Below are 11,869 nucleotides of genomic sequence, written 5' to 3'. Positions count from 1 at the left end.
ACCATACGAAGCTCAAGAAGATGGGAGAAAAAGTGTGGGTGCTTCAGTCCTTCTTAGAAGGAGAACAAAATACTCACAGGAGCAAATATGGAGATAAAGAGTAGAGCAGAGACTGAAGGAAAAGCCATTCAGAGACTGTCCCACCTGAAGATTCATCCCATATACAGTTACCAAACCCAGACACCTTTGTGGATGCCAAGATGTGCATCGACAAAGAGTCTGGTATGGCTGTCTCCTGAGTGACCCTGCCAGAGCCTTACAAATACAGGGACAGATGCTCAAAACCAATCATTTGACTGAGCATGGGGTCCACAATAGAGGAGTTAGAGAAAGGACTGAAGGAAGTGAAGGGGATTTCAACCCCACAGGAAGAACAATATCAATCAACCAGTCCCCCAAGAACCCCCAAGGACTAAGCCATCAACTAAGGAGTACACGAAGCTCCAGCTGCATATGTTGCAGAGGATGTCCTTGTCATGCATCAGTAGGGGGAGTGGTTCTTGGTCCTATGAAGACTCAAGAGATGCCCCAGTGTAGGGGAAGGAACTGAGGGTAGAGAGGTGGTAGTGGGTGGGTATGTGGAGGAACACCCTCATATAAGTAGGGGGATAGGGGATGGTATAGAGGGTTTCCAGGGGGGGATAATATTTGAAATGAAAATGAAGAAAATATCCCATAAGAACTTACTAATAATACCTGAAAAAAGAAATTACAAAAAAAAAAAGAAAAGAACTTTACATTATCCAATGTCAGACATCTATGTGGGAAACTGTCCAACTAATATAGTGCTGGTTTTTAAAACTCTTTTGAACTATGCGTGTGAACATATTACAGGAAGCCCCACAGTACAATGTTTCTGTACATATTTGCAAAAAAAACTTAGTGTTAGCTATTCCTCTCCATATTTCCTCGTCTACTTTTCCTCCTACACACACCCAAATCTAACTCTTCATCTTCCATTATCACCTTTTCATTCTTTAGAAGACTGTATTTTACCTCCTCATTTTTTTCAACATGCCATGACTCTAACAAATTCCTGACTAGGAAGGTTATTCCAATATAATTATGTATTAGGCTAATAAGCCATATGTAAATATCAATTAGCCGATATAAATTTTACAGATGAAATCATGGATATGTCCTTGTGCTAGACAAACATAAGGTATCTGAGCAATTAATGATAAGTTATTCTTTCTTTTTGCCCTATTTCCAAATATATTCCATTCTAAATGCTGGTATTTGCATTTGTAAAAATATTGTACAGTGATATCTTAATTCTCACACATGAAAGTATAAGTTCATTATGCCTGAGACAATATTGTTGCAGGCTTAAATATCAATAAAGGTTTGGAACATACAATTCTTAGATTTATAACCTGAATTTTTACTTTTCATCATTGAAAATCAAAACTAAGTCCTTAGTTTTTATACCTAGTTATTATACCTAGAGCAGAAATGAGTTGGAGCTATCTATTTCTTAATGATTGCTCAATCCATATCTTTGCTTGTATGTCCAGGATTACTTAATTACAAATGAAATTCTCTAGATACTACCAAAGTATATTAGACCTGTGATAAGGATCATGAGTATATCAGAAAACAAGGCATGATCTACCTGAAAACAAGTGGATATGGGAATAACCCCAGGATTCAGGTGAGAGAGACCAGCTTTACTTAATAAATTCGTCATTTATAAATGTCCTGGGTCAATCATGGGAAAAGTTGTAATGAAGCAACTTCCTGGGAAATTACAGAATCTGAATGACACATTGTCAGTTTTCTGGGAGGACTTGGTGTCAGAATAATTTTGCAAGAGTGAAATAGTAGGGAGGAAAGTACTCTGTAGAAACTCACATAATGAGTCCATTGTTCTACCCTGGAGTGCCCCAATTCACATCTGACCAAGAGATCAATTCAGAACTTAGATTCTCCCAAAGGAAACATGAAAACCCTTCCCTAACTTCTGCCCAGGTACTCATTAACATCTAACAAACTCCTAGACATCATCAGTAAGCATCAGAAAGGAATGGAGGTTTGCTCTGGGATAAATGATTTTCCTTCATTGGAGGTATCCCAAAGACACCATGAAGACAAATGCGCGGATGCCACAGATGACACAATAATAAACTCTCTGAAGAATGTCATGTCTCGGTGCCCTATTGTTTTATGAGACTGGAAACTTGGACTTTGTTGGGTTACCTTCACAGATTTGCATGGAGAATAAGAAACCATTCTAAATTTCATTGCATTCTTTCTCAGGCAAAGAGTGACACAGAGAAGTTCCTCAATCCAGGCACTAGGAAATATACTTCTATAGGAGCTGTGCTCTGCAGCTGGTTTTCAGATGAGCATCTTCATCCTGACTGAGGCTCAGAAAGTGGGATTTTTCCAACCACAGACTTCTACTTAAAATTTTCTTCTTTTTTTTTTAAGTGAAAATTGTCTTCTGTAGCCAACATGAAACATTATTTCTTTCTGAATTCTGCAGTTAACCTTATATAGGTTAATATTTTGCTTTTGTCTCAAAGAAATGTCTCTGTCCTAGATTAGTACTCAGGAGAAAACAGCATTCAGTGTAACATGTATGTGAGATGTTGAATTTTATCTGGTGGATGGAGGCCCTCATGTTCCTATAGAAAACATATAAACAAGTAAAATTCAGACTAAGCATCAGCTTGCAAAGGGTGTAACAGTGATTGTGTTAGTAACTTTGGAGAGAAGCTGCAGGTGACTCAGCTAAGGCTCTCGCACCTGACATTTTAGAACAAAAATTAAGATCAGAAAAATATGAATACATGAAACGTCTTAGCAAGTTGGATTTTTTTACATGGAGGACACATATGTCTGTATATGTTCATTAGTGTGATCAGAAGACAGCTGGCTTTATTAGAAATATGTGGTGTGTTTTTGTGTGTGTGTTCGTGTGGATGAGTAGTATAAAATTTTTTCAAAAGCCAACAACTTAATTTTCTACACCTGAATTCAATTACACAATTTTATTATTTGCAATCTTACATGTTATTCTGATACACATAATTTTTAATATGTTGCTATAACATAAAGAAATTCAATTAATTGTTTTTATGCTGCATTTATATAGTGTTTTATTTTTAATGATTTAGTTACATCCCAATTGAAGCCTCCCCTCCCTCCTAATTGTATTGAATTCTGATGATGGGATCACATGATCAAACTACACTCTTTCCTGTCTGTATTCATATGCAAGAACCATTATGTGTTAAAATGTGTGTTACTGTGTTCTTGAGCTACTGGACCAATAAATTTATCATTGCAGTACAAAATTTATCTCAAGGCAAGAGTAATAAAATCAGGATAAAATTTTATTTGAGTTATTATATATACATTGTTTTCCAGGCAATTAACCTGTAGTGTGATAGAATAGTGTCTCACTTATCAAGTGAAGAAATTGTCTCAAATCAATTGTTAAGTGTGGACAATAAAACAGAGACCCGAGGAGAGTAGTGTCCGACCTAATCATCACTCCAGGGTCCTGTAAAGCCCTCTCCATGTCTGCTCATGGTAAATCCCTGAAAACCACTGAGGAAGTGGCTCTTCAGCTCCTCTTGCTTTGCCAGTTTGGGGTTGGGACCGTGGCCAATGTCTTTCTTTTTGTCCATAATTTCTCTCCAGTCTTGACTGGTTCTAAACAGAGACCCAGACAGGTGATTTTAGGCCATATGGCTGTGGCCAATGCCTTGACTCTATTCCTCACTATATTTCCAAACAACATGATGGCTTTTGCTCCCAAAACTCCTCCAAATGAACTCAAATGTAAATTAGAATCTTTCAGTCTCCTGGTGGCAAGAAGCACAAACTTGTGTTCCACCTGTGTCCTGAGTATCCATCAGTTTTTCACTCTTTTTCCTGTTAGTAGAGGTAAAGGTAAACTTATACTCAGAGCAAGTGTCCAAAATTTGGCGAGTTATTCTTTTTATAGTTGTTGGTTTTTCAGTGTCTTAAGTAACATCCACATTCCAATTAGGGTCACTGGTCCACAGATAACAGACAATAACACTGACTCTAAAAGCAACTTGTTCTGTTCCACTTCTGGATTCATTGTAGGCATTGTCTTGCAGTTTGCCCATGATGACACATTCATGAGCATCATGGTCTGGACCAGTGTCTCCATGGTACTTCTCCTCCATAGACATCGCCAGCGAATGCAGCACATCCTCACTCCCAATCAGAACCCCAGAGGCCAAGCTGAGTCCAGAGCAACCCATACTATCCTGATGCTGGTGTTTACATTTGTTAGCTTTTATCTTCTAAATTGTATTTGTATCATCTTTCATGCCTTTTCTATACATTCTTGTCTCTTCATAAGGCTTGTCAGTGAGGTTCTGGCTGCAGTCTTCCCCAGTATCTGCCCCTTACTGTTGATCTTCAGAGATCCTAAAGATCCTTGTTCTGTGCTCTTCAAATGTTGAAAACCAGAGTCACTTAAAAAATGCCAAATACAGAAGACAGTTTTATTAATACCATTAAGTACTTTATTCCATAAGTATGTTTTCAAAATATTGTTTTCAACAAGGTGTGGTGCTCACCTTAAAAGACTATGGTTATAATCATTTGTTGATGTGAAATGATTTCTGGTTGGAATCTGACTGACATGGTAAGTGAGTTATTCACCATCCTCTGTTCTCCTGTATATAATTGCATTCTGCTGCAGGCTGGACTGAAACTGATGCAACCAATTTTCCCTAATGTTTAATGTGTTTTATGGTCTTCACCAAATTTTACTCTCTGCTCCTTCTTACCTAATATTTCAAACTTCATACAAGAACAGAATCCCTCTCTATATTTCCCTATCTGAACAATGAGAATGTATTGTTATTATAAATGTTTTCAAGGATGAAATTTTTATAAATAGTAAATATATTACATGTCATTCCACTTTAGTTAGAAGATATATGCTTTGCTACCTTGGACCCTACTGAGGTGAGAGTCAAGCACTGAACAACATAACTTTGTGCTCTCTAGAGCAGTACAATCTGCTGAGCATATCGAGAATAAATAGGAAAAGAGGGAGAAACAGCTCACGCTCAGAAGCCTTAAGAAGACCAGGGAGGAATCCAGGATCCACACTGGAGATGTTCTTCTGAAAGACCTTGGTAAAGACTTCACTCTGGGCTATGGTGATATTGTTTTTCCAATCATCACAAACACCTAGCAATCCGACAGGAGACAAGACATATAGAGCAATGAGGTGGCAACGTTGTCACTCTGTCTGTCAGTAGCTTGCCAGTCAAAAAATTATTTTCTCAGAAGATTAAATTCAAGAACTTAACAATTTCAGCTGCATGAGAATTACCAGGGCAGTGAAAACCACAAGATAAATCCAGGAGTGATTATAGCTCTCAGTGTGATGAAACTTAATATCTGACCTGTGATACTTACTCCTGTGAACAAAGAAAACTTTAGCATTCATTTTTTTGTTTATGTGTGTTGGGTGTGTATGTATTTGTAGGGATTTCCTCCTGTTAAGAAGAATAGGTGCCATACCCCTAGAGCTGGGGTTACAAACAGATGTATGCCTATGAATATGGTTTCTCAGAATCAAGCTCTGATCCAATGTAAATGTGGCCAGGGTTCTACCCTACTGAGGTATCTCTCCAGCCCCAAATTGAGAAATTTATCCAACACATTTGACACTTCACTTGCAGTTTTGGAGGAGTGGGAAATCATTAATAACATCTATATTGAAAGAGTTTGAAATAATAGAATAGGAACCATCAGTTTGTATGTTCCATATTGAGGAATGGATTCACACTGAGTTACAAAATTAATACTGAGACATCCCATGCACATTTTCACAGACTTGCACCAACCCTAAACTGACAAACTATGGCACCATGTCTTGATCATAACACTGGCCATAATAAAGTGTATTTTCTAAATTTAGTTTAATCAGTTCAGAGTATCCTATGACACTGATCTCTGCTTGCTAATCTGTGTATCTCCTTATCCCTAAGCATTGTTATGGGGTGGTTTATTGGGTTCTATGATCTTCCAACACTTTTTTCACCCCAATCCCTTCCAACCAACTAACACCCATTAGGGAAGAAAAAAGTTAGAGAGGAAAAGGAGTGAAGACCTCTTAATGCTAATTCCTTCTTAGATTAAGAGGGGTATGAGGGCAGTAAGCAGAACAGAACTTCATAATAGCATGAAGTACTTGGGGCCTTGCCACACAAATACTTACCCATGTGGCTGTGATAATCAGTGGGCTGACTATATTACCTGAGTTTTAAAGCCATTGGTCATTCCTATTGCATGACCCTTAGCAATATTTGGACATCAAGAAAAAGGAAATGAAACCCACCTTGGGATTCTATCTAACATCTATTAGAATGTCCAAGATCAACAACACAGTTGACTGCTCATGCTGGCAAGGATGTGCAATAAGGGAATTGCTCAATCATTGCTGGTGAAAGTAAGAACTTGTACAGTCTCTATGGGAATAAGAATGTGGATGCTCACAGTCAGCTATTGGATGGATCACAGGGCCTCCAATGATGGAGCTAAAGAAAGTACCCAAGGAGCTAAAGGGATCTGCAACCCTATAGGTGGAACAACATTATGAACTAACCAGTACCCCGGAGCTTTTGACTCTAGCTGCATATGTATCAAAAGATGGCCTAGTCGGCCATCAGTGGAAAGAGAGGCCAATTGGATTTGCAAACTTTATAAGCCCAAGTACAGGGGAACGCCAGGGCCAAAAAGTGGGAGAGAGTGGGTAGGGTAGTGGGGGGGGGTTATTGGGGACTCTTGGTTTAGCATTGGAAATGTAAATGAGGAGAATATCTAATAAAAATATATTTTTAAAAAAAGAATAAAGATTCCACAGAAAGTTGGCATTAGATCTATCTCACCACTCTTGGATATATACCTGAAGGACACTTCATCCTACTACAAGGACATGTACTCAACCATGATTCTTACTGCTCTATTCATTTATAATAGCCAGAACCTGGAAAGAACCAAGAAGTCACAACAAAAGAAAGGATAAAAAAATATGGCACATTAGCACAATAGAGCATTACTCCACTGTTTAAAGACAGGCATCATGATGTTTATAAGGGAACGGCTAAAGCTAGAAAAAAAATCTATCATGAGTGAGGAAACCAACACCCAGAAAGGTAATTATGGTATGTATTCATTAAATAAATGATAATCAAGCTAAAAAGGAGATTGATCCATAGAAATGTTCAAGTGAGGGACACATGGATTTCATGGAAAGGGGAAAGAGATTAGCTATTCTGAGTGGTCTAGGGGGTGGGTTGGAACAGGTATAGGGTTGAGAGAGGGAATCAGTGGAGAGAGAGCTGGAATTTGGGAACATATGAGAAATGTTATGAAATCCCATGGCAGTGGAAATTTAGTAACATATATGAAAGTGATCCTACTGAAATTTTCTAATAACTGAGGGTATGAAACACCCAACTGACCACCTATTTTCAACTAAGGGGTCTTTTCAAGTACAGGGACTATATTGCATTCAACTGAGTTGTTGGCCAAAGATGTCCTGTGGAAATGCCTACAAAACCCAGGCTAGGGCTAGAGAGATGGCTCAATGATTAAGACCACTGGTGGCTTGCTATTCCAGAGGTCCTATGTTCAATTCTGAGCAACCACATGGTGACTGGAAACCATCTTCAATGGAATCTGATCCTCTCTTCTGGTGTGTTGAAGACAGATACATTGTACACATATCAATGAAATAAATAAATCTTTTTTAAAAAACACACACAGGCTGATGTTAAGACAAAGGTTTGCTCTCTAAAAACTGAAAGTGGGATACCCATACCTAAGACAACACCCATACACTCCTTCAACATGGAAAAGTAGACCTGGTACCAACATAGAGCCTTTATTCCTATAATAGTGTTTGGTATGGAAAAGTACTCTGCACACTACCAAAAGAGACACATAAACATCAACTCATCCACAAAACGTTTGGCCTTTAATCTGTCCTACACACAAGATATGTTAATGCAATGGTGGCATGGAACTTGTGGGAGTACCCAACCAATATCAAATTTGTCGTATACAGAACACATACACAGCACTGTCAGGTGACCAATGACCAGAAATTAGATAGTCAACAAACATACCTACAGTAAGACCAAATACTACCTCTCTAAAATAAAATAAAATAAAATAAAATAAAATAAAATAAAATCATCAATAATATGACTTCTAATTATATTTTGCCATATTCATAGATCAGTGTGTTTTCCGCTTATCATCAGAGAAGAATCCTCCTACAGCAGACAGAAACAGATTCAGAGAATCACAGACTGGCAACATGTGGAAAGAGATTTCTCAAAACGCACAGCTCTGAATGGAATTTCTCCATCAAATCTTTCCTCTCAGAGCTCAGGGAATTCTGAAGAAGAGGAGTCGAGAAAGAGAGTAAGAGCCATGGGGATGAAGACACCAGGAGAACTGGACTCACTAAATAAACTGAGCAAAGTACACATGAATACACAGAGATTGAAACATCAAGAATGGGCCTGCAAGGGTTTGCATCAGATTACCTGCATATATATTAAAGCTTTCAGCTTAGTATTTTTATGGAACACCTGAGTGTGTGAACGAATGAGTCACTGATTGCTATGCCTTCCCTCGGGGTACATTTTGTTCTGTTTTATTGTCTAGACCAGGCATAATGTGATGGATTTTGTCTTATATTATATTCTCTTTTGTCCCATTTTTTGTCTCCTAGAAAGTAATTCTTTTCTTTTATATATGTATATATATTTTTATTATGTATCTTCCTCATTTACATTTCAAATGCTATTCCAAAAGTTCCCCATACCCTCTCTCCCCCCACTCCTCTACAAAACCCATTCCCACTTCTTGGCCAAGGTGTTCCCCTGTACTGAGGCATATAAAGTTTGCAAGACCAAGGGGCCTCTCTTCCCAGTGATGGCCGACTAGGTCATCTTCTGCTACATATGCAGCAAGAGACACGAGCTCTGGGGGTACTTGTTACTTCATATTGTTGTTCCACCTATAGGGTTGCAGACCCCTTCAGCTCCTTGGGTACTTTCTCAAATGGAGGAAGTCTACTCTTTCAGCCTCTGGTTTTCCCTTGCTTTAAAATCGATAGAAAGGGATGAGATCCCCAATCATGGTTTGGCGAAAAGTAATACATTTTAAGAATGTCTTTATAATGGGATATTCTAATAAGACTAACTATATGCTTATTTTCTTGCAAAAGAACTTTCCATAAACCTCCAAACTAACTGGTTGTCAGGTTTTTTACAATTTTTTTATTAGGTATTTTCCACACTTACATTTCCAATGCTATCCCAAAAGTCCCCCATACCCTACCACCTCCCCTACCCAGCCAATTCCACTTCTTGGCCCTGGTGTTCCCCTGTACTGAGGCATATAAAGTTTGCACGACCAATGGGCCACTCTTTCCACTGATGGCCGGCTAGGTCATCTTCTGATACATATGAAGCTAGAGACACAAGCTCAGGGGGGTACTGGTTAGTTCATACTGTTGTTCCACCTATAGGGCTGCAGATTCCTTTAGCTCCTTGGGTACTTTCTCTAGCTCCTCCATTGGAGGACCTGTGATCCATCCAATAGCTGACTGCGAGCATTCATTTCTCTGTTTGCTAGGCCCTGGAATAGTCTCACAAGAGACAGCTATATCAGGGTCCTTTAAGCAAAATCTTCCTAGTGTATGCAATGGTGTCAGTGTTTGGAAGCTGATTATGGGATGGATTCCCGGATATGGTAATCTCTAGATAGTCCATCCTTTTGTCTCAGCTTCAAACTTTGATTTGTAACTCCTTCCATGGGTGTTTTGTTCCCAATTCTGAGAAGGCGCAAAGTGTCCACACTTTGATTTTCGTTCTTCTTGAGTTTCATGTTCTTTGAATCTTGTATCGTGAGTATTCTAGCTTCTGGACTAATATCCACTTATCAGACAGTACATATCATGTGAGTTCTTTTGTGATTGAGTTACCTCACTCAGGATGATGCCCTCCAGGTCCATTCATTTGCCTAGGAATTTCATAAAAGCATTCTGTTTAATAGCTGAGTAGTACTCGATTCTGTAAGTATACCGCATTTTCGGTATCCATTCTCTGCTGAGGGGCATCTGGGTTCTTTCCATCTTCTGGCTGTTATAAATAAGGCTGCTATGAACAGAGTGGAGCATGTTTCTTTCTTACTAGTTGGAATATCTTCTGGATATATGCCCAGGAGAGGTATTGCAGGATCCTCCGGTAGTACCATGTTCAATTTTCTGAGAAACCACCAGACTGATTTCCAGAGTGGTTATACAAGCTTGCAATCCCACCAACAATGGAGGAGTGTTCCTCTTTCTCCACATCCTCACCAGCATCTGCTGTCACCTGAATGATCTTAGCCATTCTGACTGGTGTGAGATGGAATCTCAGGGTTGTTTTGATTTGCATTTCCCCGATGATTAAGGATGCTGAACATTTTTCAGGTGTTTCTCAGTCATTCGGTATTCCTTGGGTGAGAATTCTTTGTTTAGCTCGGAGCCCCACTTTTTAATGGAGTTATTTGATTTTCTGGAGTCCACCTTCTTGACTTCTTTATATATATTGGATATTAGTCCTCTATCTGATTTAGGATAGGTAAAGGTCCTTTTCCAATTTGTTGGTGGACTTTTTGTCTAATTGACAGTGTCTTTTGCCTTACAGAAGCTTTGCAGTTTCATGAGGTCCCATTTGTCAATTCTCGATCTTACAGCACAAGCTATTGCTGTTCTATTCAGGAATTTTTCCCCTGTGCCAATATCTTCGAGGCTTTTCCCCACTTTCTCCTCTATAAGTTTCAGTGTCTCTGGTTTTATGTGGAGCTCCTTGATCCACTTAGATTTGACCTTAGTACAAGGAGATAGGAATGGATCGATTCCCATTCTTCTACATGATAACCACCAGTTGTGCCAGCACCATTTGTTGAAAATGCTGTCTTTTTTCCACTAGATGGTTTTAGCTCCCTTTTCGAAGATCAAGTGACCATAGGTGTGTGGGTTCATTTTTGGGTTTTTAATTCTATTCCATTGGTCTACTTGTCTGTCTCTACACCAGTACCATGCAGTTTTTATCACAATTGCTCTGTAGTAAAGCTTTAGGTCAGACATGGTGATTCCACCAGAGGTTCTTTTATATTTGAGAAGAGTTTTTGCTTTCCTAGGTTTTTTGTTATTCCAGATGAATTTGCAGATTGCTCTTTCTAATTCGTTGAAGAATTGAGTTGGAATTTGGCAAGATAGTCATTTTTACTATATTGATCCTGCCAATCCATGAGCATGGGAGATATTTCCACCTTCTGAGATCTTCTTTAATTTCTTTCTTCAGAGACTTGAGGTTCTTATCATACAGATCATTCACTTCCTTAGTTAGAGTCATGCCAAGGTATTTTATATTATTTGTGACTATTGAGAATGGTGTTGTTTCAATAATTTCTTTCTCAGCCTGTTTATTCTTTGTGTAGAGAAAGGCTATTGACTTGTTTGAGTTAATTTTATATCCAGCTACTTCACTGAAGCTGTTTATCAGTTTTAGGAGTTCTTTGGTGGAATTTTTAGGGTCATTTATATATACTATCATATCATCTGCAAAAAGTGATATTTTGACTTCATCTTTTCCAATTTGTATCCCCTTGATCTCCTTTTGTAGTCGAATTGCTCTGGCTAGGACTTCAAGTACAATGTTGAATAGGTAGGGATAAAGTGGGAGCCTTGTCTAGTCCCTGATTTTAGTGGGATTGCTTCCAGGTTCTCACCGTTTACTTTGATGTTGGCTACTGGTTTGCTGTAGATTGCTTTTATCATGTTTAAGTATGGGCCTTGAAT

The 11,869-nt window shown here is 38.7% G+C and overlaps 1 protein-coding gene across 1 annotated transcript; it reads left to right on the top strand.

Moving 5' to 3' along the window:
• Positions 1-3,527: 3,527 nt before the first annotated feature.
• Positions 3,528-4,448, top strand: Vmn1r256 (vomeronasal 1 receptor 256). Its single transcript, NM_001167162.1, has one exon. The coding sequence runs from the start codon at positions 3,528-3,530 to the stop codon at positions 4,446-4,448; it is 921 nt and encodes a 306-aa protein (NP_001160634.1).
• Positions 4,449-11,869: the final 7,421 nt, after the last annotated feature.

This window comes from Mus musculus, chromosome 7 (assembly GCF_000001635.26).
Source record: "Mus musculus strain C57BL/6J chromosome 7, GRCm38.p6 C57BL/6J".
NCBI classification, from domain to species: domain Eukaryota; kingdom Metazoa; phylum Chordata; class Mammalia; order Rodentia; family Muridae; genus Mus; species Mus musculus.
The sequence above is the reverse complement of the archived record's forward strand: the minus strand, read 5'-3'. Positions and strand labels throughout refer to the sequence as shown.

Coding starts and splice junctions, on each gene's coding strand:
- Vmn1r256 (NM_001167162.1), top strand. CDS start 3,528: ATGTCTGCTCATGGTAAATCCCTGAAAACCACTGAGGAAGTGGCTCTT.